Source organism: Amphiprion ocellaris, chromosome 12 (genome assembly GCF_022539595.1).
Source record: "Amphiprion ocellaris isolate individual 3 ecotype Okinawa chromosome 12, ASM2253959v1, whole genome shotgun sequence".
NCBI lineage: Eukaryota > Metazoa > Chordata > Actinopteri > Pomacentridae > Amphiprion > Amphiprion ocellaris.
The window spans coordinates 10,129,256-10,156,440 of NC_072777.1; the positions used below are offsets into that span (position 1 = coordinate 10,129,256).

Consider the following 27,185-nt stretch of genomic DNA (forward strand, 5'->3'; position numbering starts at 1 on the left):
AGAGTTGTGCAACCACAGACTCTGACCTGCTCCAGTGTTTGAGTGTTGAGTCAAGGCGGTGCAGCTCCTTGTTGACCTTAGTGGTGGAGGACAGCCAGTGCTCTCCCAGCTGTGTCAGCTGGTTCTCCAAGTCTGAACAGCCAACGGACAGAAGAAGCTTCTTGCCCTCCTCCAGAACCTGGTACAGCTGGGGTTGATGCTCCGTCAGACCGGCCTTCAGACACTACAGAAAGAGAGGAGGACAGGTAAATATCTATTTAAAAATTCTGTTCTCTGAGAAGCATGTTTGACAAAAGATTTTAAGGTAGGTAAGATTTTGAAACTGCATGGATGTATTTATTTGTGTAGTTGTGTGTAGTCTGTATAAAGAGGCTTACTTGGTAAAGACTGATCCTTTCAACAAGTCTCTCTTCTGTCTCCTCCACTAAACCTACAGTGGGGATGCTGCACTCCACAGCCTCCAGCTGTCTACACAGAGCCTGATAGTCTTCCACAAGCCTGCTCCATGACTGTCAGAGAGAGAGAGGGGAGAAACCAAACAGTATTTTATCTACTATATTTTCTGTTCTCTCCTGCACTTGGAGCAGAACTGAATAAAACTGCACAGCTACTTTTCCTTATAATTCATTATTATTCCCACCTCCAGAATGCCCTCCAGCTCCACTCCCCTCCTGTGGGCCTGTTTGAGCACACTTTGAGCTAAAGCCATGGTTTCCTCCAGGGCTTGGCTTTCCCTCTGTACCACCAGACCAGACACTTTACTATAAAATGTCTGTGTGAGAATCATATGGCATTCCAGACCCTGGAAAAACTCCTGTATTTAAAGAGAACGCATTTTAAAGACAATGTTAGAGAAGAAATGGGTAGAACAAGATTTTAGCGATTAAAAAAATCTACTCAGTTTCATCACCCTCCTTACTTTGTGTTTGTCCAATAACATCTGGACCTCTATGACAGATGCCACTGTCATCTTTTGGTCAGCAGCCATCTTGTCCTGAGCAGTGTCCACTAGGTCAGTGAGGTCATGAAGTGCAGCTTCATACTGAGCCTTCAGAGACAAGCCATGGTTCAGGCTACTCCGTCTAGAGCCCACCATGAGCACCAGCTCCTCATATGCATCCTTAGAAAAGTAATCAATATGTCAAACATTAACTATTACAGTGCTGAAATGTTAGGAGTACCGTTGAAGAGAAAAGGGGCAGTACTTGTAGTCTGAGTAGTTCCTGGTTGGAGGTTTGATCAGACTGGAGTGCCTCTGCTCTGGCCTTAAGCTCAGAGAGTCTCTGCTCAAACTCCCTCAGTGTTTCTTCCACCTCTGACAATGTCTACAAAAGACACAACATACTCACTTGAAATCTCTTCATAAAAGTCTGTTAGGATTCTTAAATATAAAATATATATAAAATATAAAAATTCTTGTGTATCTCTTGTTTGTTGGTGTCATACCTCTATCTGTTTGGATGCAGGTCTGTCTGAAGTTCCAGCCATCTTCTGCAGCAAGTGGTGTTTACTTTCAGTCAGGGCTGTGAACAGCAGCCTCAGTTCATTCTGATGAAACAACAGAACAACAGCAATGAAGCTGGCATCCCTAATATTTAACAAGATGCATCACAACACCACCCTAATCAAAATCATACAGGTGGAGTAACAGTTTTAAGACCTGGAATGTGGAGTGTTCCTGCAGCCTGTCCCTCATGCTGTCACAGTGCTGCTCCAGGGCAGAGTTCAGCAGGCCCATCCTCTCCTGTAGGCCCTCTAGTGTGTCTTCCATCAGAGCTCGCTCCTCTCCTCCACACAGCCGCCCCTTTTCTCCACCCAGCAGGTCTCTGCACTGGTTCACCTCCCTTGCTATCTCCTTCAGCTGTTTATTCAGATCCTGGACAGAGCAGCAGTAGTCAGTTGGTATATCTCTCCACCAGAGTGCTGGCTGCCTATGCTTATGTTATTGTATATTTAACAGCCTCTGCTTACAGTGTCACTACTGTACAAATGATTTGAGTTAATTCTAGACCACTAACGAAAAAACATACAGTTAATTGTATAGTATTCATTTCCTGCTGTGATTTACAAGGTAAACTATTCTATATCTTTATATGTGAACAAAACTAATCCTTGTTTTTGTTCGATCCTACCTCTATATTTGACAGTTGTGTCTCGGTGTCCTCAGACAGCAGCACAGGACCAGAGAGCAGCTGATTTTCAGCAGCATCTAACCAGGTGGAGGCTGCTGATACTGCAGCATATAGGTCCTGCTGTACTGTTGCTCCTCCAAAAGACACTGCAAGTTTATTCTCACCACCTGTTGCCTGTGAGGAGAAAATAACAAATATTTACTCAGTGCTTTGAAAGCTATCAGCAAGAATGTTTTTGTTTTTGGTTAAACATACAAAAAATTCTGCAGTAGCATAAATCAACAGAGATTAAAACAAGAAATTTTGCACTTCACCTCTTCAGCGATTCGCTCCAGGCTCTGGCTACAGGCCTCAAACAAAGCTCTGGGAGAGCGAGAGTCCTGGCTGACAGGCTCGCCCCTGAACACAACACTGGGACTGGACAGACGGGACCGGTGGAGAACCTGCAAACAAAGAGTGATATATAAGAACGGTACGAAGGTCTGACTGGCAACAAACATTACAATGACAGGGTGAAATTACACAAGAGGAGGGAAATGTATCAACAAAATAAGTATCAACCTTAAATAAAGTCCTTCTAATGTAGGTCAAATTTAAGACAAAACATTTATTCAAAAACGTCACATTTCGAAAAACAAAATATAATTGAGAAAATAGAAATCCGCAGCTTCTAGTGTGTATACCGGGCTAAGCTGGTCTTGTTCCAGGGAACTGAGGGAGAGCTGCAGCTTTGTGCTCTGATCTTTATTCAGGTTTTCCCATCTCAGTCTCAGCTGGTCCAGAGGAGACAAGGTTTCAGGTTCCAGCAACACTCCACCAGGGATGGACATCTCACTGTAAGGAGTAGAGGTGTTGTCATTTAAAACTAACATCTGGTCCCTGGAAGGCAAGACGATGTAAGCTGTGTTGTATTAAAGTCAAAATCCTGACTGGAAAACATCAAAACAATTGCTTATGGTTTATTTTTTTAAGGATGGAACATCGTGTTTGGACATTAATAAATATATTCACAATGACAACATGGCATAAACCTTTAATTCTTCATGTCTGTTGACTAATATAGGTCCAAAACTCAGCCAATAGAAGTGTGGAGAAGTGTGATTCAAATGTACTGTACATTAGTATTTTACAATTACCTGTCCCCATTGGGAGTGGTCTGTTGGCTGAGTAATTCTTCCCCAACACTGGCAACAGACTGAAGTAGCCTCCTTTGTTCAGCCACTTGCTCTTGCAGCTCCTAGAAAACAAAACACCTGTATTAGATTCATCTACAAGATTTAACTGATTTAGTTGAAAATTTCATATGGCTTTTGAGGTAATTAGAAGCAAAGCAGTTAAGACAGGCTCTGTCCAGGCAGGTTAAATATATGCAAAAAGATACAAAAGTTCAGCTTCAATCTTACCCTCTGTCGAAGCAGGTTGTCGTGGTGCTGCTGTGTGCGTGTTGAGCGGGCCTGAGATAGCCAGTCCTGCACATTAGGACTCTGGGACAGCGATGAGTCTGGGTCACTGTCTTCCTGCTCCTGCAGTGAACCCTGGGACACAGATAGATACCAGGGGTAAGAAGTGACTTTAAAACAATGATGTTCAGTCACGGCTGTCATTTTTACTTCTAGGAGACTTTATTACCAAAGTAAAGTGATGTTTTTAGAAGAAATATTAAAGACGTTGACATTAATCTGTTTTATGAAGCATTACAGTATTGTGCAAGTCCAACTAATTATAAATCGTAAAATATAGATTGCTGTCAAAGCTGTTCAAATTGCCTAAAAAGTAACTGTAGCAATCTCAACAATAACAAACTGAGTTTAATTGGTTAAAGAATGTCATTTGTAACCAAAAGGCTCGTTAAGCTGGGCCAGCAATGGCAATGCATGGTACTGTCTTTGTTCATAAATTTCAGTAAGATCTGAGATGTTTCAGAGGAAAACATGTTTTTTCTCAAATGGGACATAAAACACAGAGCAAAAAGGTCATGTTGTGTCATCAGAAACACACCTGAAGCGCTGCATTTAGTGTTTGCATGTGATGAGTTAGCATCCTTTTGTCTAGTGTCTAAGGCCTATTGTGAGACACACAGACTGTTGTTGTTCCATAGTAGAAAACAGTGGACTTTTATGAAGGAACATGAAATGACCTTTAGTACTTTCTGCACAATACTACCATTGACTCTGTAACCCAATTCAACATAATGCAGCACAGCACAAGTTAAATGACACAGAGGCAGACAGACTGAAAAATGTGTGGGCTTGTGGACGGTTAGGACACTGAATGCACGGATACAGAGAGATGAACTTAAATTGTGGGAAAACACAACAGGCAATATCTCACCTGTATGTCAACCTGCTTGTCCTGCAGCATCTGTTGCAGCTCCATCAGGCTGTCTTTGAGGGAGCGCAGTTTGAGTGAAAGTTGCTCTGCCTCTCCTTTGGTTTCAGCCCGGCCCTCCAACAGCAAACTCTCACTGTGGACGGATAGCTCTGACAAGTATGACACCTTCTGCTCGATCTCAAACAGCATGTTCTAGAAACACAAAGAGTTACAGTTGATAAAAATAAAGCAGCATCTTCTCGTAACTCCACACGTCATTATGTCTTCCAGGCGTAATCTATTTCCCTCAGTCCTCTACTTTATATTTGAAAAGAAACCAGGGTAAAAGGGGCCCTCCCTTTCCATGTCCAGACTAAGTGTGAAAAGTACCAACAAGTGTATAGAAGTGGAAAAGAGGGGGGTTAAGGTTGTGTCACTTCTTTTAGAAAGGGATAAAAAGGCTCTTAGCTGGAATGGGGAGGTCACTCTCCTCAGAGCACTTTCAATAACAATACAGTGCCTCATATAGCTCATTCCTTTCTGTCTAGAGCTGTTGCTCTAATCATTCGGTTCTCGCTCCTGTTTCTACCCAAAAGCCTCCTTATAGCATTGTAATTTAAATTTCAAAACAGCTCCATCTATTTTTTGGCCCAGGATAAAATAGCTTTTGTAGGTTTTGTTTTTTTGTTCTGACTGATGCAAGGACAAAATAAGTAGAGTTGCTATAGGGTAATGCAATGTGTGCCTCAAGTTTGGACTTGGGAAGTTTTTGCATTGACTAATGACACACTACACTTAAATGGTTTTTAAGCTGCTTACAGTGAGGTGATTTTCTTCTGTTTAAATGAACAGACTATGATTGTTTGAACAGCTAACAATGTAAAATCAACCAAAATTGAGAATAAAAAATACAAAATAAAGCATACTTTAAGGCGCAAACCATATTCATCTGGTATCACACTTTAACGAAAACGTTTCTTTGATCACTACTTATTGTAAGTGTTTCATTTGTGTTATTCAATGACTATACTCCTCCCTTCCAGCCCAAGTTCCTCCACTTTGGTGCTTTTCTCTTCCCCATATTTCTCTATGGTCACATCCTATAACACATTTTGTACTTTCCAGTGTATCTATACTGAAATAATCTATGGTTGCAGACAGTTTTTACCCCGTGGAGATGAGATCTGCATGGGCAGGACCTTTAGACCTGAGCGCCACAGGAGGCATATGTGAGTTATAATCAGCTTACTGTCTCCCAGCTGCTACGAATACACTACAACACCCTGATTTTCTTTGCCTGAGCAACAGAACTAACATTATTACTGCTGAGAAGCAAACTGTGGAGTGTCACGCGATGAACGATAAAACATTTATTTATATCTCTTCAGTCAGTTAGATCACATGTACTGTAGATGTAGATTATGTACAGTATCAGTATTTAGCATCTGTCTTGACTCTTTACAAGGTTTAGTGTCACAGCTAACTCAGCGGGGAGCTACAACACCAACTTCATCTGCAAAACTACATTTGATTAAGAACCTGACATCAGCCACTATAAGGAATCTGCTACATAAAGCACCAGCGAGACCAACCGCCACATGCACAGTCCCCAAGAGTCACATCAGGTGGACACATTATCTTGTGATAATAAACAATGTTGTACCTGTAAATTACAGCATCAAGATCTCAAAGACCAGGGATGCTAGACTGAAGATATTGATATATTTGATATCATATTTGATATTTACTGACAATATTTGTTGACAATTGTTTATATGGGCAATGCAAGATCAACCTAATTCAAAACTGTCTCATCGATGCTATATCTGTTGAGGTACATACATATAAAAGCCTTAGACAGTGACACAACTGTGACTTAGGCACCCACTAAAAAGCATTACTTCCTACCAAAACCCTGAATAGAATCTTTACAAGTACATGATTGTGGCCACTGCTGCTACCATTTAGCCACGGATGCTAATTACCCCACAGATAAAAGCAATGTTACCATGGAAACATGTCTGAGTAGGGGAGCAATCCTGACAAAAGAATGTTTGAGGACGAGTAAGGTCGGACCCTAATCCTAATCCCAGAGTCTTAATCCTAAAGAAGTGTCTTTTTTGGACAATATAGGGCTCCTATTCTGTTCTGTTTTAAAACATTCAAATATTCAGTAAAATCTCTTCATTTTTTTCTGGTTGTTGAGAATAAACTACACAGTTTATATGTGGCTAAAATAGAAACAATAATATGATATCAAGGGAATGACGCCATGCATAGGCGCTAGTTCTGGAACAGTTTAACAACACTTCAATTTAGCCTTCGACAACTCCATCAAAAACAAAACAGCAGCATACATTCATTCATACTGTACATTGGTCACTTATTGGAATTCCAATTAAAAAGCTTTCCTCGACTGTGTCAGCTGAGAAAAACTCAGGATAGGAGAAGTTGTCACTTTCATCCTTGATAAACCAAGCTAAAATGTTTTCACTGCTCAAACATTCGAGAGCAAAAATGCCAGTCTCACCTGACAGTCAATGAGCTGCTCCTCCATGTCCAGGTCTTCATTTTGGGGCTGAAGGGCAGAGCTGAGCGTAGCACGAGTGCTTAGCAGCCAGTGGTCGAGCTCCTCTGCCTCACTGTGATAACGCTGCAGCGCCTGTTCCTGTCGCTGCTCTTCCAGCTGTTCACTTAGTTTCTCCTGTAGTGGCAAATGTGACAAGTTAAGATTCCGAGATAAAGCTCGTGAGCATTTTAAAATGAGGATAATATACAGAGGAGCAAGATAAACTAGAAAAAAATCAGAGAATCCTGGACATTTCCCAGTGCCCACCTCTAGCAGCTGCCGCTTCCCAGAAGCCTTCATTCGAATGGTGGCCATCCTTTCTCCCAGCACAGTGAGAGTGGACTGAAGGGCCAGTTGGTCACCAGCCTCCCCATCACTGTCGCTGTCTGCCAGCTCCTCTGAGAAACAAGTCTGTAGCTCACCAATCTCCTCCTGCAGCATGAGGATCTCATCCATCAGAGCCTAGACAGTGATTATAAATACATGAAAGGTCAAATAAAAGAATTTGTTAGAAGAAAGAGAGCTGATGGGAATTAATGAAGAAAGGACTGAAGAGCAGACAGTAAGACAGCAGTAAAAGAGGGTTTATCCAAACTGCCTGACAGTGGTGTTACAAAAAGGAACTGAATCGGCCATAGCTGTGATGTTGGCATAGCAACGGAGAACAGTGCCATGCAGTTTGTGCAACCGTTGCACAGCCTCAGGCAATATTCAACCCCTCAATCATTCTCTGTTATCCCAGAGCAGGCTTGTTTATTGTCATCTTTGTCTTTGCCCAAAGAGACGTCGCCTTTCTTCTTTAATGACAGCATTTCATGTACTATGCTGCTACTTTCACTGTCATTAAATGTACTGTACTTTGATCCTCTACTTTAAACAATGCATGAACACAACTTTTCCAATATCTCCAGACCCCCGTGACATCCCCAACTCTCTCTAACCTGGTGTGCAGCCATCTGGCTCTCAGGGGTCTTGTTGGGCTCCAGGCCCTCATTGAGCGCCCCCTCGATAGACTCCATCTTAGTGGAAATGGACTGGAGAGATTCCTGATAATGTTGCTGCCGCTCCAGAGCTTCATACAGGCTCTTTTGCTTCTCACTGATCTGTGACAAGAGAGAAATGATTGCAAAATCAAGGCGTTAGACGGAGTTTGTCTTGTGATTTGAGGAGCCAGAAGTAATGTGAGATGTGAGGTTCAAGTTTCAGTCCAAAACTGGCTATGCTGTAGTCTTGCTAAAGATAAGAGACAAAGACAAATTTCTGATTTTGTGACAGCTTTCATAACTACCTAATAGTGTCACAAATCTACAATCATAACAGTAACCCATGTGGATTTCTAAACCCTGTTCTTGGCTCAGTCACATCCAAATTTTCTAGTTGTGACATATGTAAGTATAACCTAGTGGTATTTTTGTGACCTCATTTAGATAATGAAGCTGACGTACCACATTCTTGAGTGTTTCCCAAGATCTCTGCAGGTCATCCAAATTAGCAGCGCTGGTTTCCAGAGATGGGTCATACAGTTCCTGGAGTGGTGCTCGGTTTAGTGTGCCTCGACCCTGTGGCACGACACAGTGAGTGTGGGCTTCATTAGGATCAGAGCGATGTGCAATAGCTTTTTGACATTCACAGCGTATTCTATTTCTGATATGTCCTAATGTCCCTAAACATACTACAAACAATGACTTTGAATTGCCACATTTGGAGCAAATATGCTGCATATGTATTGCTAAACATACATGCTATTAATAATGCATACATTTTGAATAACCTAATAGCAACAGATCAAATAAAAATGTGTTAAGAAATTCACAGGATGTCACATTTCCTCTTGAAATTTAAAATGAAATGGCAAATTAAATCAAGAGCCATGATTTAATGGTTATAGTATTTTTCTGTAATGGTAAGTCCAGCTACCACACTCATATTGCCATAAAGAGGATATCTCTCAAAATCTAAGACTAGCGAGGACTGTCTATGAGCTGTGAGTAAAAATTCTTAAGTTCCTTGTCTGATGTTTTCACTTCAGCAGTAAGGTCCCATTAGATTCAGTTACATTCTCCACTATTATACCTTCCATGTATAATTTTACAATTTCCCAGCTGCCTTTGACCTTGTTGGATTTTCTTCCTACAACAGTAAACCACAATGACACGTCACAAGACAGAAATGCTGTATTTTGCAATAATAACAACAACAAAAAACGCAACTATGACCTTTGCTGTTTCTCTTGGACCAACAACGTTCTGCTTTTTCACTGCTGCATCAGTGTAAGTACAAGGCTGTGCAAAAATGCTTCCTGCTTTAGTGCATCTGTGCTATGTTTAGAAAATGCCACCTTTGTTATCACAGCGAAAACTCAAGCAGCAAAGAAAATGTATTCAGCAAAGTAAATACGTAAACATACTGCTGATAAAAACGGAAGCAGGGACAACACAACAACTCTCCAGCTGCCTCAAGCACACAATACACTGTATTGATTGCGGTGCAGATGGGGAGGACATTGTTTGGTGTGGGAGTCAGCTTGTAGTGGTGCTGGAAAGAATGGGAAGGGTTGGGATGCAGAAATAACATGTCCATCTTAGCTAGTAATTCTGTCACATATTCAATATTTTCCACAGCATATACTGACATAAATACAGTAGGATGAAGGCACTTGTTGCAATAATATCTTAAAATTAACTCTCTGAACCCTAATCACCAAAATTACGCCATTTACAAGAGCCAGAAACTGTAAAAACACAAAGAATCTCTTAGTTGTTACATTAAAAATCTCCACCAAATCTAAGCTTAAAAATGTGATATTGCATCAAAATCATTTTATTCCACACAGCTCAATTTTTAAAAAAAACAACTATGTGGAAGTAAATTAAAAATGTATGTAAAATATATCTATCGTATGTGGAGTCGCATTTTTTTCTAGTATTGGTAACACCTGTGAGCGTTTAGTAAGTTATTTTGCTTGTTGATTTCATTATTTTTTTGTAAAATAAACCATGAATGAAATTCAGCTTCTACTGTTTATTTTTTTCCTGATTGTAACTGTGTCATACTGCACCAAAGACATCTCTGAGTAATCTCTACTTTGAGCCATGGTTGTGCTGTTTCCTTATATTGCAGTGAAAAATGAGCTCACAGTGAGTAAAAATGTGATAGGAGCAAAGAAACATGTTCAGAAACTAATTAGGGTTTAGAGGGTTAAATGTAAAATCTGCAGTAGAAGTACCCATCATTGTAACTGAAGGGAAGAACATCTGAAATGGTAAACTAATCTCATCCCAGTGGCAAACAGTGTCTATTTTCAACAGTAGACTAAATATTTGGTTGCTGACTCTTTAAGATGGACATTTCTACTTCAAACATTTAGATGGTGACTTTGTATGATGATTGCGATGACAGAAAATTTGAGGTGTAATATGTAAAATGGACAAGTGTTGTATGGAAGCTGGGCAGGCCCGGTAGTACTGGAGGGCTTTGGAGATTAGGAGGGGGGATTTGCAGTACCTGGTTAAGAGGAGCATCAGTGTTAGCCCCCGGAGAGGGGGAGCGGCAGGCAGGGGGAGAGGAGACCTCGCTGTTGGTTCCCTCCTCCCCTGACTCCTCTGTCACAGGGGAGAGGAGTGTGTGGCAGCGGCCGGCTGTCATCTGACCACACACACACCCCGCACACAAAACACACACATCAAAGAAGCAGGTGGAATAAAGGGAGGAAGACCAAACAGAAAAACAACCAGATCAAAGGAGTGAGGAGACAGAGAGAGAGAGAGAGAGAGAGAGAAATGAACAGGGAGAAGAAAAGAATATAAAAATTAATGGGGAAGTGCAGGTTAGGTAGATTGCAGTGAGCACACACTTTGCTGATTAAGTAGACAGTGAGTAATCAAATAACACAGAAAGGAGACCCATCAGATCACATTAAACACTGCAATGCTTTTGCTGTAGCGCAGCATTACAGGGACATAATTCACTGTAGCATTGCACTGCGCTAGAATGAATGAACGCCAGACTTCACTGCCAGTAGATGAGCCACCAGGCTGTTTCACCGAATACATCAGGGTAAAGGAATGGCCCTTACCAGGAAACTGACGATCACACATGCAGTGAGTACACACACAGTGATTGTTCACACCACACAGTTATCCAAACACACCACAGAGTTACAGTTTCAGAACCACAGTAATTCCCTTTGCATCAAAAACATAATTCTTTTTTTAACTGGCACCTATACACTGTCCATATAGTAAGGAAGTTTTAATGCTTTCTTTAATGTTTTAACAGGAATCTTCAAAATTTAGAACAAGACTGCTCATACAGTTTGATAAAGAAGCACAGTTAAAACTGGTATGTTTAAGGTAAAAAAAAGTGAAACACCCTATGGGCAGTAAGAAGTTGCTGTCTGATGGAAATCCCCATTAGTATAAAGGTCTAAACTTAAACAAAGAATAGTTACAGCATGTCATACCTCACAGAGCCTGGGCCTGGTGAATACAGCAGCAGCAGCTGTCCTAGAAGTAGCACAGTTGCTAGTGTGCCTGCATGCTTCAGTAGAGAAGCAGAGCTGAAATGTGAGCCAAGCCCAACTGGGATGCTTTTTGGCAGTTAATGCAGAACTTGGTCTACCGACTCAGGACCTTCAGAGGACTTTTTCCCGGGGTTTATGATGCAATGCAACGCAACAAAGAACATCAGCACACTGGCGTTCGTGGGAAACTCAGTGGTTTTATACAGTGAGCTTCATTGAAACTGAGCAGTTCTCTAGCAACACTGTGGTAACAATGACGAAATGATAACTATGCCAAACAGTCAGAACTCAAGGATATCAGCAGTCCATGAAACACGTTTATCACCACCATTACCATACACACAAACCTGCCATGCTGGGCTCACACACACATGCAGTAATATCCTGTTTCCTGGCCTGCTGAGAGACGAAACACACCACAAACAACCGCTAAAGGACGACATAGGATGGTAGCATGCAGACAGATTCTGTCTAATATGAAGCGAAGTGAATGACAAAGCAAGATATTCCTGTAGTGAGACACATTAGGAGACTGCCAAGATAGTAACACTTGAAATGGAGAAAAAATTAGGGAAAGAAGCGTAGATTATTTGTGTGAAATACCAAAATCACACACAGAACAAGAGAGAACCCCCCAAAAATACTAATATATGAAACTGAGAACCTGATACACTACTGTGCAAAACAATTACACATTTCAGAGGTTTAGATTCTCATCCATCACACATCATGATTTGTACTTGGGCTGTGCAATCCCAAATTCACTCTATACCATGACCACATCGCCAAACGTACAGTCAGTCTCTTCAAGTGCTATCTTTATTGACAAGAAGAAGATGGATCCTTCAACACAAGACTCTACAGAGCTGATCTCAACATCATCAAGTCAGTCTGGGATTACATGAAGAGATCGAAGCAAACAAGACACCTAAATCTACAGATGAACTATGGCAAGATCTCCAAGATGGAGCAACCTACCTGCCAAGTGCCTTGAATAGCTGCCTAAAGCTAGGTGATCACACCACAAATTAATGTGACTTTTCTGTTTATTCAACTTAGTATGAAGTAAACTGATTAACAAACACTATTGTGTCTTCTCACTGTATTTGAAAACCTCCTCACCTTACTTTTATTGCCTCTGGAGAACCACTGTATATATTTGTCTGTCATGCTACACATGTTTAGCTTAGGGTTAGGGTCATTAATTTGAAATTTAATTATACAGATATAACTCTATATTGTTAACGCGGAAATAAGAAAGAAGAAAAACAAATAAAGGGAGTTAATCCTGTAATCGTAACTGTCATCAGATGTCCTCTAATTTGGGATAACTTACAGATAAGTAAGCTAATTACATTGTTGTGAAATAAACTCTATGAATCCTCTAGAGACACCAGAAGGACCCGTAAGGGATCCCTGAATTGTACTTTGAGAAGCTGTGGTTTTGACAGTAAGAGATAAGGAATAGAGCCGAAGAAACCATATGCAAACACAAATACAAACATGGATGAGTACACATGCGCACAAAAGCCATTCAATTTGCACATGTGTGGGAATCCAAAGAATGCTTTGCCACTCACCATGACGACAGAGGGGTGTGCAGGAAGCTGCTTGGTGGCAGCTGTGGTGGTGTTGGCCACAGCACTGGGCAGCTCCTCATCACTCAGCTCCTCCATGCCGTCTGAAAGGCCCTCCACCTCGCTGACCGTCAGCAGCATGGTGGCGTGTTTGGCCTTCACCGTCAACATCTTACACTTGGAGTGGAGCGAGGCGATCTGCTCCTGGTAGCCACGGATCTTCTGGGCGAGCTCCTGTCAAAACATCCCCCCAAACAGAAAACACCACCACCCTCAGGATAAGGAGAGTGTAGCTCAGTCCACAACAGAAGATCAATAGTTCCCAGTTAAATAGGATCCTGTAAAACGGGGGTGGCTGAGTTGGTTCAGCGCTGAATGTGGTGCCGGTTAGATGGGAGTAAGTGGAGCGAACGCATTCTCTTCTCTCCCCGGTCTCTCGCTTTTGGCTTCAGCGTGTAAGTGTAGAAAGAGAATAGCACTGCCTCACTCTCTCTTTTCTCCCCTCTCTGTCTCTCTCCCTCTCTTCTGTATCTCTAAACCAATCAGAGCAGCACAGAGGCGGGTGACTCAGATCGGTGGTGAAGCTAACAGACAGGATGTTTGGTTGAGACAGAGAACCTCGCAGAAATAGTTCAAAATCCCTCAGACACTCCCTCTCGTACACATACACAAATGGCAAGGAAAAACAGGAAGTGACCTCACTGCCCACACCTCCCCCCTCCAGTGCCGGCTACTTCCCTGCTCCGCCAATCCTCGGGGCAGATTCCTTTCAACAAAAGAGAGCCGCAAGGAGAGAGGGAGTGCTTATGGAGGAAGAATGACAGAGATGGTATCAAATTACAGCTATGCTATGAGCCGGCAGACTGGATCCAGCCCCTTCTTCCCTCCTCCTCCTGGCCCTCTGCTCCTTCTGTCCCGCAGATGGTGAATGCACTGATAATCAGGTCATGTGACTAACTGGGCCAGTGGACTTGCAGCTCTCTGCTCAGCTTAGAGATCAAACTTAGACATAAACATACAGGCATGCCAAGCCACTCAATAGCAAAAAAGAGACTGCAGTAACAATAAAAATATTTACACAAAACACCTCAGTTCATATCTTCCTTGTGCAGTTTTGAAAACAGATGATCTGTCAGAACCATGCAGGAGTAAAGTTAAAATGTAATAAAAGATGTGTTGTCTCTGGTTCTCTGCAGGTCTTTGCCTCTGCTCCCCCTCCTTCTCGATCTCGCTCTCCGCATGGGAGATCAAACGCACTTACTCAGCGAAGTGAAACTGCAGAAAGCACAAGGCTTGAATAGCTCAGGTGAAAACTGTCTAGCCATGGCATCTATCTGTGCAGATTATATTTATATGCGCCATCAGACAAAAGGAGGAATGCGCCTGTGTTGGGCTTGTAGAAGCACATCACAATGTTGTCCAAGAATTTATGTAAGATGGCATGGTTTGAAGAATGTATGGTTAAAAAGGATTAACCCTACATGTATTTATTTTGTGATTTCTATAGTTCAATGGAAAAATCAATTAATGCCCTTTTAGTTTAAATCAAGAATGCTGAATGTCTAAATGACTACTGTACAGTCTGACTCAGTCATAAGGGTTGCCAACAACTATTTTAAGATGTACTGTATATTTCCTGCTGTTATAACTTCTCTTAATTTCGCTCTTTTACACTGTAACAGTACAGGAAATATGTAATGACTCAATTTCTCTGTTTCTCTCTTTCAGCTTTATGATGCTTGAAAAAAGTTGAAGTCATCACCAGTGTCATTTCCTCAAGTGTTAAACATACTGCCTTTTGAGGACAGGGCAAATGAGAAAGTTGTAGGAGCTCTACAAGAAACATGCTACCATCTGATTTTTTAATATGCTGATGTGTGGCGCTCATCTACAGTCAGTCTAAATGAATTTCTATTGCTTTGCTGTTAGTTCATGGGCTGTCTTGTCATAACAAGCTCTGCATTGTGCGACTAAACACCATTTCAGTGTAAAAATAATATTTTTGGTGTACATGATAGAGTATGCAATGATATTGTAGACAATACAAACTTTGAGTTGAGTTAGCAATAGGTTCCTTTCTGTTTCTATATCACACTGACTGTGCACAAAGCAAAGTAAATGTTATACAAGTCAGGCAGAGCAGAACTTCACTGCCCTGTACTTAACTACATCAGATATTTTTGGGAGCGAGGCCTTATTGCCCAAAGTCCAATCTCACAGCTGCTCTTAAGGTTGAATGGGAGGAAATCCCTTCAGGCAAGTCACAAAATCTTAGAGAAGTAGCTCTTTGTTTAATTTGCAGATCTGTTGTTCACTTGCATAAAAACTGTAAAGATAAGGAAGAGAGTGTGTGTCCTCTCGTACCTCATGGTGGTGAATCTGAGCCTGAAGTTCCTGTATATTGCTGGTGGAGACAGGACGGTCCTGAATGATGCGGTGAGCTTCCTCTATTAATCTCTGGAGGTTCTTCACCTCCTGTTCATACTGCTCATACTGCACCACGGCTTCCTGTCAAAGACGAAACATAACATGTTTGGTAGGAAAAAAAGTAAAACATCAACAAATAATCACTGTAGGTAAACGATTTTTTCTTTTGCCTCTTTTCACAGGGAGGTCGAAGGTCAGTGTCACCTACAGATGTCATCTGAGTGGAGTAATTTCTTCCCTTATGTATACCACAAAGCTACAATGATGGTGATTGCTACATGCACAATATCTGTCAGTAAGTGTGTTCACATGCTTATTCTTATGTGGCATTTATCAGAACAGGATAAACAGACAGTATTTTCAAGTATAAAATCTTACATGTTGCTGATACTTAAACAATGAGGTATCCTAAACACCTCTTCTGTTTAAAGTCTTCCTGTGACAAGATTCAGAACATTGCCGTAAGCGATTAGGATCTCAGTATGTGTATAAGCAGTTTATCTCAAATATGACTGAGTCAGAGCAACGCGAGCACATGACAAACTATTCACTTCAGTTCTAGTTTAACAAAATGTGTTTAAATAAAGTGGCTGAGATGCTTTAGGTGTCTTTCACATCATGCCTAAAAGTCATTTGCTTTTCCCTTTGAAGGCTAGTTTTCACAAGTACCTTAAAAGCAAAATCAGCTCAGAAGCAAATGAATGGAGAAAAACACCAGTCTGATGGAGGCAGAAAGAAAAGACAGACATTCCAGAGAAGACTTGTTGAGACACTACAAAGCAGAACTGAGAGCATCCACTCCAACAGGTGACCCAGTAAAGCGACACAGTTCTTCTCGGTTGCTTAGATGCTCTTATTGTAATATCTACTTGACTGACAATCTAGCAATTTAGATGAATTTAGGTTAATAAATATAATGCAATACAAAAATGCATGATCTTGGGAGTACGATTCTTATTACATTGACAGGTGACGTAATCCATTTTCCAGAATTAAATTCTCTCTCAGCTCTGCTATTCACTTAACAGTTAAGTAAATCATCTGTCAGATATGAAACCAAAGGTTAAGTTTTAACCTTTGGCTACATATCTGACAGCTGACCAACAGTATTCATAACACAAGGACTGCCCTCTACCTGCAGGATGTTGCATTGCTGTATTGTGGTATGCTGCAGTTGGCTGGCTTCTTGTTGCAGACTCTGAGCTGTGCGGCATATCGGCAGACTGGCCACTACTTCTTCTGGTAGCCGGAGGGCGCTCTGACACTGCTGTACTGCTGCCACTTGCTGCTTAAAGCCCTCCATTTCCACCAGCAGACGCTTACAGAAGAGTAAAGAGGGGATGTTAGACAGAACAAAGAACTGTTAAATGTGTAATAAAGTAACACTGTGTCTAAAATTTGCACGGAAACTGATGCAAGTTCTCAGTCAATATCATAATGCAACTGTAGGCACAACTGTAGATATGAAGTATCTCTCTTACCTGTCTCTGTGTGAGCTGCTCTCTGAGGCTGAGTTTGTTGAGGTCAGGGGAAGCAAGAGTGATCTGGATCTGGTCTACAGCAGCATGGAGGCTCTTAACCTCTGCCTCAAGACGCAACATGTCCTTAGGAAAGACACAGATACAGCATATGAAAGGATGGCACACGTGGGCAAAGTAACAGCTAACATTTATCATAAACTAATAATGTAGATTCTTTTCAAAGTGAAAATCAGACCTTGGCAAAAACGGATTTTCAAAAATCATCAATGCTAATGCAGACCTAGCTTTTTTAGCCATTTAATCCTGCAAGTGTTTTTTCCAGTTTAGTTTGAGCTTTGAATAGAAAGGTGAGTGAAACATCCATTTGCAAATTCTAACCGAGCTAGATGTATTTAATGGGAACGAAACTAAATTACAAGACACTGCAAATTAAGCTTGTGCTCTGCAGTGTAGACCTAGACAAAAATCTAACTCACAGGAGGAATTGTAAACAGATTTCGAATCCACAATGTTATTGGCAACAATCAGCAACAGACTGTCATGTGGGAACCAGCTGCATGACAATCAGATTAGCGTAACTGATTACTTCTGCACAGCCTAAAACAGAGCATTCCATTATGATGGTGTAATACTGTAAGAGTGACCATAAGGGGGCAATGTTGTGTTGTGGCTCTGAAAGGATGTGCACCTCTTGTTATGCACCAAAAGGTTTGGATTTAGGAGGCAGAATTTTTGACAGTTGAACACAAATGAAGATCATTTGATCACAGTAAATGAAAAAAAATGAGGAGGTGTTACCAATGTTTGACTCTTGTAATGCGTATCTACCTTAGCTGCATCTTGCAGACTCTGGAGGCGAGTCTTGGCAGTTTGCTGCAGCTCTTCTGTGCATCTGCTGAGGTGTTTCACCTGCTGGCTCCACCCCTCCGTACGCAACACATCTGCCAGCTGCCCCTCCCTCTCCCGCATGGCCTCCAAGTCGCCATGGAGACCTCGACACTCCCGCAGCAGAGCCTGTCACCAAAGGAACGTAAATTACAAGTCAAAGAGAGGAGCCTTATGTGTTGTGCAATTACACTAATTAAGGCTGGCCAACAGAGAGCAAAGGATGACATTTCACTGGAAATCAAATAAGTGTGTAAATTTAATTAGCTGCAAATTTGTGGGGTATCATCACATTTAATAGGTTAATGCAGGAAAGAGTGCTATTTATTTTTGTGGAAGCAAACACAATGCATTTATCTTCTTTTTATTTATTTTTTTGCACAACACAACAGCTTTAAGAAATCTTGCAGCTCTTCACACTCCCTGCTGTGAGACTCATTAGGACTCACTTGGTGTGCTCGAATTTGCTCCTGCAGCTGGAAGGCAGAGCTCCAGATGATATTACCGGTGACCAGGGACTGAGCTTTTTCTGTCCAGCCCAAAATGAATGCCTTCATGCCCTGATATTCGTCCACCTGTCTTTCCGCCTGTTCACAGGTAAAAGAAAAGACCAAAAAGACAAAACAATAAATACAGGGAGGGAAATTAATTAAAGAAATCTCTGATTCTCACTCTATATTCTGACAATTCAAGACATAAAACACTGTTAGAAATTTGTCTTTATGGAAGCCTACAGAACTGGATGCCCATCTTACCTTCTTCAGTCTGTTTGCTCTTTCCTGGGCCTGTTGTGTTGTGTGGCGCTGCACCTCTGTAAGTTTAGCCACAGCATCACCCAGCTGCTTACACAGCAGAGGGTTCTGCTCTCCAAACTCCTGCACAGCTACTCCTAACTCCGCCAGAGAAGAACCGCAGGATTCACACTCTTCACAAAGAGTCTGGAGACGAGAGGAGGTTAAAACCGGAATTATAAGAAGAAAGCAGATGGAGACAGATCAAAGAACAAAGTAAGTTTAAGAGTGAGGTATAATTGAAATGTAGATGTCAATAAACCTTCTATCCATATTCCATATTTTTTTAAAAGAATCAGTCTACATTTTGGAGAATGATCTTACATTAGAGCTAGTACCTAATTAACAAATGATCCACAGTGCACAGATGACAAGTTGCAGTTTGATGAGAGGTTGTGGGCCAGACTATGTCTTGGCCAGGAAAGGTGATTAATTAGCAGACTTTCGACATGGATGCCTCCAGAATGGCAAATTATTCCTTTAACTGCACTTAAACTTCAGGCTTTTCAGGTCTACAGATGGGCAGAGGAGTGACATAAGAAAAATGTTGGGGAGACAAGAAGAACAGGAGGGAAAGGGCTCAAACTCCCATCTGGAATTCTTCTCTCAAAAGTGGGTCATTGTTGAAGCAAGTACTCAAGCCATGCCATTCCAACTCTCACACACTCATTAACCTCAACATCTGCAAAATGAATAGCCAATTGAACAAGGGTTAATTGCTTCCTAATTAGTCAATCTGTCTGTTTGATTACTTTGGTCTGTTCTTTGGCTTCCTCCAGGTCGGTACCCTTGTCTTCTAATTTTAGCGTGATGTTTTTCAGCTTTGCCTCGATCTCTTGAAGTCTGGAGCTGAAGTCCTCTTTCACATCTCTGGTCTGCTGCACTTCTCTTTCCCTTGCTTGCACCTAGAGTATAATGCAGAAATACACAGTGTTTTTGGATATTCTTTTTTTTTGGCATGTATTTCAAACAGTAGAGGAGATACATATTGGAAACGTGGGCAGAGAGTTGGCAACAAAGGAAACAATCGAACCGTGGTCATGCGGTTATGTATTATGAGTCTTAACTACTACACCACTGACTGCCCCAGAAATACACATATTACACAGAAGTGTCAAATACTAATGCATGCCTTTTTAACACAGCTAAATGGAGAGGAGAAGTTACCTGATCTTCAGCAGAGCCCAGAGCCAGAGTCACCTCAGCTAGCTGCATGCTGAGCTCAGAGGGCAGACCAGCTTGAAGATCCTGGTACTTGGACTGCTGCAGCTCTGTCATACGCTCCACACTTTGACGTCTGCTGATGACCTCACCATGTGCAGTCTACAGTGCAAACAAAATCACATTTAGGACTGCAAATCCCTTTCAGTCTTTTCTGTTATATGATGTTATACTGCATTTATGCCCAAAGAAGCAAGAAAGGCCATCATGATAGAAGCCAGAAGTCTGTAGCTAGCGAACAAGGGTGTGCTGGCTTGTCCTTACGTGTCAGATGTGTGTGTATGAATGTGTACATATAGTGACCTACCTCGAGCTCTTGCAGCAGTGAATCGAGGTCTGCAGTGGGACTCAACAATAAGCCACGAGTGTCTTGGATCCAGCCTTTGACTAAGCCCAGCTCTTTTTCAACCTCCTCTCTCTCCCTCAGCTCCTGATGTACCTGAGCCCTGCTGGCCCGCACCTGCAACACGAGACTAAACAAAACAGAAACAAGTAATACATGCTGCATTTATTTCATTGATCAAGTATGTGCTTAAGCTTAATTTTTTTTTTTTAAGACAAAACCGCAACCATCACAAATGATACATTCAGACAACTTTTCTGTTTTTATGATTTCTGGTTCTGATGAATTGTATAATTTTAGCTTTGTTTTTCTCCTTTCAAACCTGCATGTCTTTAAATTCTGCAGCACATAAAATATTTTGGTAAGAAGGAACCATTAGCAATTGAAGTCTAGATTGAAAGTTTTTTAAAATGAATATTACAGAATATAAAACTAAGTAAAACAGCCTTTTATTCCCTTCTACTGGTTATGAAAAACAATGATGGCAGTTTTTACTTTGTTGGACGTTAATTCACGATTCTGCTTCTAGAAGCTATCAATATACATTTACTGTTCATATAAAGTCATGTGTTTAATTGCCCTCTCACCTGTCATATTGTTCCTGCATGCTTCGAATCTCTTGTAGACATGGTGTCTCCTCGTGTCCATTCTCTGTCTCTTTCTCCATCACGTCCTCTCTCTCATCCTCCCCTCTGAGACCGCGAATTTGTTGCCCAAGCAGGGCCAGCATAGACTGCTCCCTCTCCACCTCCAGGCTGAAAGAGTCGTGGTACTCCAGGAGACTCTGGAGCGCCGCCCTAGTGGCTGCCTTCTCAACTGTGCTGTCTGGGACACGACTGTGGAGGTCTTTGGACACAGATCGCACTTTCTCCATCTAAGGGCCAGAAGTTCATATGCAAGCATTCAGTTGATGCAGCAGATTTAAAGTTAATAGTTCACTGATAAGCAGGAAGACATTAGGTTTAAATCTGACAGTAGTTTTCATGAATTCTATCATGAAAAGTCAGACATTTGCCCACATTCAGTTTAATGGTGGGCAGCTAGAGGATAGGTTTTAATAATGAGGAAGCTGAGAAACAAGATGAATGTGTTAATTTTCATGATTTGCCTCTGATTTATGTGGTTTCAAGTGGAATACTTGACACTTATACCTAGTCAGACATGTAAAATTCATTCAAATAAAACAATGTGAGAACAAGATATATGTGTCCACTCCTGTGATTACTTCATTTGACTAATAATCTTTCAAAACCATTCCTACAGTATATGAGACGGGGCTTTGTGATAAGCAAAGGAAGAAAACAGAGTCCTGATTGCAGAGAATGACATCATATCCAGTTGAACAAAGAAGTCACAGAAAAACAGTGGACAACTGGAATGTGCCACGTAGGAGGAAGTGACACTTCCGTACAATTTGACTTCATTTCCCTTTTAGGAACAGTGTGTTGTGGGTTGTATTGGGAGCTGACATCCTTCAAACTTGAAATAGGTCGAAAGGCGGGAAAACGCTTCATGACATACTGTTTTGGCAGGAGGAAACAACTGGCCTGGAGCCTGGAATTACATCACAGCATACCAACTGCTATTCAGTTGCTGCTGTATTTGACCCAAATCTGTAAATGCAAAAACAGTTTGGTAGACATGTATCTTACTTGGCTGTGAGGATTCTGTGAGTAAATACCGCTTTGTTAGTAAATGTTGGCAGTTCAGTGGATTATTCAGTTACTCAAATCTAAACCATAACCACTACCTGCCTAATCTGAACCTAATTAGAAACCAAGACTAACCCTAAAACTTCATGATTTAAATTGTGGAGACTCTCTTTTTATCCCAAAAACTGGTTAATTTCCACAATATATTTATGTAAACTGATTTATGTCCCCACGATAAGAGTAATTCAAGCACACATACTCCAACACAAGGAACCAAATACAAGCTCACTGAATAATCTCTGACCTTCTCAGTGAAGTTCCTCCACTCTCTCTCAGTGTCCTCCAGTGCCCTCCCCTGGGCTCTGGCCACACTGCGGAGCCTGGTCCATCGTTGCCATAGTGACGACACAGTGTGACTGGTGACAGCTTTGCTTGATTCGGAGATGATTGGCTCCAACTCTGCTGCATTCTCTTTCAAAGCGTTCAGAGGCAACTCCAGCAGGTCAATGTGAGCCACCAGAGACTGCAGTCAAAAGAAAACACAAAAGATACACACACGCTCTTTAATAAACACAATTACCTGAAACATTTACAGAGTGCCATGAGAAACTAAAACTGTCCCATAAAAGTTGCCACTTCTTAGACACACAAACAAACAAGGAATAATACACAAACACTCCACTCTTTAAAAATGATTGTGCATCTGCCATGGTGAGGACAAATGTTGGAACTCAATGTATCGCAGCACATGGATGTTAGATGATTTCTATAAATACCTGACAACCTTTTCCTATAATGTCTCTGTTTTATGAGTATAAGACAGTGACCCACCCTATATCGCTGGCACTTGTCCTCTGCCTGGTGGATACTGATAGCTTTAGCTGTAGTGAACATGGCCACCTTGTTCTCTGAATCATTCATCTGTTCGACCAGTGTCTCCTTCTCATGTTGGAAGGAGCTCCATAGAGCTGTACACCTGGGAAAATACATATTAAAACTACTGTTGAGTGACAGAATAGATTAATACGTAGAATATATATGAATGCAGAATAAATCCAAATGTAAGGGATAAATAGAAATTGCACATCAAGGATTTTCAGAGCCCAGAACCTGGTCAGAACAAGTCAGCCTGGACCCCACCCATACCTCATGCAATGAACACGGGGGTAAGGTTTTCTAATTTGACATAAATTTTCTATAGATCAATATATTGCTAGTGGCACTGCATATACAGATTAGCTGGAGATTATTAACAGCGACTCTGTCCCTAGATGAATGTGTTTTGATGCAGCTTATTTCCCTATCGTTGACATCGTTGTTATGGCAACGCTAACTGATGGAGAGAGTGTTTTATGTTGTTGCTGCCGAGCTCATGCATTGATGTTACAACTGAGAAATTGCTGTCAGCGCCTAAATCGCAGATACAGAATGTGTCTTGTGTTCTCCAGTACAAAATTCCTACCACTAGTGGAAAATATGTCTGAGGCAGAAAAAATATGCACTTAATTAACTGAGTCTGCCTCCAGTTTGTGCTGGTGCTGTGCTGGAGATGTGACGTTTGTAACGCAATCATGCATCACAGTTGAGGGGTCACATTAATGCAACTGCAAGCAAACGGTGCGTTACTAAGCTTGGATGTATTTTGCCTGTCTTGACTTTCTTCAATTTGAATGTATGTTGCTTGGTAAGTTATCTAAAGTTAGCTGTTTAAATGATATTTTATTGTCCTTACTGTGACATGCCCTGAGATGACATATGTTATTATTGGTGCTGTATGAAAAAAATGAATTTAAATAAATTGAAGTTATTGCTAAACCTTCACAGACCTCTGACCTTGAACAAAAATCAGATGTGGATCTTTTGAGTTTGAAAACCCCCCGTTGTACTTCCATACTGAGCACCAGATATTGTTCAAACTTGGTGGTCATAACACATACCTACGTAGAACTTCTCTGTAAGCATCCACTTGCTGTTTGACTTCTGTGTTTCTCAGCTGCATAGCCTGAGTTTTTTCTCTGAGGACACTCATCACTCCTGCCTCCACAAAATCCACCAGCAGCAGGTCCAAAGCCCTCAGTTCCTCTAAAGCCGCTGTGGAGATTTTTTGCTGTGCAGAAAATTCTTCCAGGTCCCGCTCACAGTCTGTCTGGTTCTCAAGCTCCACCCCTGAACTGGCTCTCTGGAGCAAAGCTTCAGCCGAGTCAGACCCTATCTGCATGGACTGCAGAGAAGAGTGGAGCCTCTGGACCAGGGAAAGAGCTTGATCCACAGCCAGCTACAATACACAGAATGTGATTCAATTAACTTCAGCTGATCATCTTATTATAAGAATGTCTCTATATAGACGTATTCATGCAGAAATACATGCTTCGGTTACTACAGCAAACACTGTCCTGTCTGGAAAACTATTTAGTTGTATTTGTCTGCTGATGTGTAAAAATGTCCTGTTATAGGAACTTTACTGTGCCATAATTTAATTGTAGACATCAGGATTTCAAAATGGTAAAAATGTGCTTTTGAAATTTAAGTTTTCATAAAGCTCATTTATAAAGTGGATTAAAAAAAAAGATCAAATATCAAAATCCTCCACAGCTGGGGAATGGGAATAAGTGGTGTTTCCACCTTTTCATAACAAAACATCACATTGCAATGTAGTATTTAAACACTCTGAATCCCCATAACACTTATAAATTAATGATAACGTACTTATTTAAACATATAGCATTGCACAGAATCTCTTGACAAATATTTAGAATGTTTCAGCTTCCCTAAATCTAGTAAAATTAATAGTATGGGAGAACCGAAGATGCCAAACATTTGGTGGTGTTGAAACATGAATGATGGATCAGTTTCATGATAAAATGAGGAGTGGAAAACTTGATCGAGGCAGTGATTTCTACAACTGTATCAGTTAAATACAATGCATCTCCACAACACTATCAGCTGATGCAGAAAAAATGACTGAATAACGTAAATAACACATACCTGTTTAGCACCAATTTCTTGTTGAACTTCAGCTCCCAGCTTTAGCAGCTCTTGTAGTTTCTCTTCTATATGGGCAGGAACAGCTTCTCTCTTACTTTCATGCTTTTGCTTTTCTCTATTACCCAAGAAATCAACAAGCCTCAATCTGCTGTTCACTTCTTCTTCCATGATTTTCAGTTTCCGCACTTCCTCGTGCATCCTCTCAATTTTGACTTCTGAAAATGTCAAAGGTTCCTTCAACTTTTCTTTAACAGTCTTCAGCCAGTCCAACATTTTCTTAGTCTCTCTTGTGAAACTTTCATTCTTCGTGACTGTCGTTTCACTTTCTTTAACAAAACTTTTAACATCACACTGTAAAGACTGCAATGATTTGAGCTGGAGTGTAGTTTCTTGAAAAGCAGCAGCATCAAACTTCAGATTAAGTTTTTCTCGTTGTTCATTACATTCTTTAGCCTGAGAGCTCACTTCATCCAGACTTTCCAGAAGTGAATAAAGACTATTGATTTTATCTATGGCACTTAGGTCTTTGTTTGACTTTAGTCGGAACAGATTCTCTTTAACTGACTTTAACACTGAGTCTACCTTAGATAATACCCTGTTGTGTTCAGCTAGTATTTTCAAGCAATCATTTAGCTGTTTAATCTTTTGATCACTTCTCCTTTTGAGTGTGTTTTGGAGACTGAGCAGCTGTTGTGTCTCTTCAGCTCTGTATTGCTGACCCCTACTGAGAAACCCTTCATTTTTGCCATGAATTTCTCTAACAGCAGGGCTAACATGGACTAAACTTTCACTAATATTTCTGTATTCTTTAATTAAACTAACAACTCCCTCCTCTCTAATACTGATAGTCTGCTTCTCCAGATTGTCAAACTGCTCCTGAAGCTCATCCAGTGCATTACGAGTAATGTCAAAGAAAGTGCTGAACTCTTTTCTCTCTAAGATTATCTGTTGGACTCTGTCTTTTTTCTCTTTGGCTAGAGCTAGGATGGCATTGTACTGCTGAGGCAGGGCATTAAGCCGCTCATCCAGGTAGCAATGGTCAATCTCATTCAGAGTCGGGAGGATCTCCTGACCTATTCTCTGGACAATAAGAAGAAGGTTCTCATACTCTGAGGCTTGTTCTAGGACCTTTTGAAAGTTAGACAGTTGTGTCTGTAAATCTGAGCTATCATCAACACTGCTTAAATTGATTTCAGGGAAGGTTATGGCATCCGCACGTCTCAACCAGTGGCAAGTCTTGTCCAGGTCAACCTGAAAGTACTTCCTGGAGGTCAAGGCTTTCTCTAAGGCTGTGAGACGTTGGGTGGTTCTTTGGAGGGCAGTTTCAAAGGCAGCCTGTAGTTCCTCAAGTCTCGTCAAGGTTTCTGCTCTCTCTTTGTCGGTGGCATCTTTCTCCAGTTCTCGTCCTTGTATCCAGAGAGATGCCAGCTCCCTCTGGTAAGCTCGTAAGCCCCTCTGGACACCCCGACATGCAGCTACCTGTTTGGCCAGGTCCTCGGGGAGAAGTGCAATGTGGTCATCTATCAAAGCCTTCCTCTCCTGTTGCTGTACCCAAGACAATGCTCTCCCTAGGCCTTGAAGGAACTGTGTCCTCTCTGTGAAGGCCTGGAGAGGAAGAATTAAACATTACAAATTATTTACAAAAGGACTTAGCAAGACATGTTTAATCAGTACCAACATAGTGTTATTTTACAGTTTCTTTCTTGAAATACCTGGTTTCCTTTTTCACTGGACTAACAGATCAGAAATAAGTGTTTTCCTTTAGGGTATAATTAAAATTTTACTGAAATCCAATTCAATGTTCCAGCTGTTTACCTTGCTGAGGTACTTCCTCCTTTGAGCAACCCGAGCCCCGAGAGCCTCCACCTCAGTCTGGGCTTGTTCAACAAGCTCCTGTAGGCCTCTCTTCTCACTCAGCCCCAGCCTGGACGTCACAGCTTGGGCTTCGCTCACCGCCTGACCAAGCAGCTGCTGACGTGCCTCAAGTTCTACACATACGCTCAGGTGGTCAAACAGGAAACTCTGGGCCAGGTCAGGGGGTGGGCTGGATTTCAGTGCAGAGGTAAGGGCAGGCCGCTGTTCCTCCACCCATTCTCTGGCATCTCTCAGCTGGGTTTCCACTCTGGCAAGATCCTCTAGTGTCTGTGCAGAGTCCTGGATCTTCTGCTGAATCAGAGTTTCAAGCTGGGCCCAGCGCTGCTCCAAGTGACCCACCTAGCGAAAAGCAAAATAGTGGGGTAAAAAAAATCAAAACCATACGTCAACATTACTTTCAGCATAAGTTTCCGAT

General features: G+C 41.5%; 1 protein-coding gene across 2 annotated transcripts in view; it reads right to left on the bottom strand.

Annotated features, from left to right (window-relative positions):
- syne1a (spectrin repeat containing, nuclear envelope 1a) overlaps positions 1 to 27,185 on the bottom strand; it is a 140,079-nt gene that overhangs the window by 29,581 nt on the left and 83,313 nt on the right. For both annotated transcript variants that reach the window (XM_055016112.1, XM_055016111.1), the window contains 34 exons: positions 26,711 to 27,109; positions 24,896 to 26,500; positions 23,848 to 24,185; positions 22,742 to 22,886; positions 22,215 to 22,433; positions 20,846 to 21,132; positions 20,223 to 20,388; positions 19,862 to 20,017; positions 19,447 to 19,599; positions 18,659 to 18,841; positions 18,353 to 18,490; positions 17,847 to 18,032; positions 17,019 to 17,141; positions 16,673 to 16,855; positions 15,475 to 15,618; positions 13,114 to 13,344; positions 10,516 to 10,656; positions 8,457 to 8,570; positions 7,953 to 8,114; positions 7,279 to 7,473; positions 6,973 to 7,146; positions 4,464 to 4,655; positions 3,536 to 3,667; positions 3,269 to 3,369; positions 2,816 to 2,966; positions 2,447 to 2,575; positions 2,133 to 2,306; positions 1,661 to 1,876; positions 1,447 to 1,548; positions 1,206 to 1,325; positions 920 to 1,120; positions 641 to 814; positions 378 to 509; positions 27 to 223 (listed from right to left, as the gene is read on the bottom strand). In XM_055016112.1, coding sequence (XP_054872087.1) covers positions 27 to 223; positions 378 to 509; positions 641 to 814; positions 920 to 1,120; positions 1,206 to 1,325; positions 1,447 to 1,548; positions 1,661 to 1,876; positions 2,133 to 2,306; positions 2,447 to 2,575; positions 2,816 to 2,966; positions 3,269 to 3,369; positions 3,536 to 3,667; positions 4,464 to 4,655; positions 6,973 to 7,146; positions 7,279 to 7,473; positions 7,953 to 8,114; positions 8,457 to 8,570; positions 10,516 to 10,656; positions 13,114 to 13,344; positions 15,475 to 15,618; positions 16,673 to 16,855; positions 17,019 to 17,141; positions 17,847 to 18,032; positions 18,353 to 18,490; positions 18,659 to 18,841; positions 19,447 to 19,599; positions 19,862 to 20,017; positions 20,223 to 20,388; positions 20,846 to 21,132; positions 22,215 to 22,433; positions 22,742 to 22,886; positions 23,848 to 24,185; positions 24,896 to 26,500; positions 26,711 to 27,109 — 7,463 coding nt within the window. The remainder of the gene's footprint in view (positions 1 to 26; positions 224 to 377; positions 510 to 640; positions 815 to 919; positions 1,121 to 1,205; positions 1,326 to 1,446; positions 1,549 to 1,660; positions 1,877 to 2,132; positions 2,307 to 2,446; positions 2,576 to 2,815; positions 2,967 to 3,268; positions 3,370 to 3,535; positions 3,668 to 4,463; positions 4,656 to 6,972; positions 7,147 to 7,278; positions 7,474 to 7,952; positions 8,115 to 8,456; positions 8,571 to 10,515; positions 10,657 to 13,113; positions 13,345 to 15,474; positions 15,619 to 16,672; positions 16,856 to 17,018; positions 17,142 to 17,846; positions 18,033 to 18,352; positions 18,491 to 18,658; positions 18,842 to 19,446; positions 19,600 to 19,861; positions 20,018 to 20,222; positions 20,389 to 20,845; positions 21,133 to 22,214; positions 22,434 to 22,741; positions 22,887 to 23,847; positions 24,186 to 24,895; positions 26,501 to 26,710; positions 27,110 to 27,185) is intronic.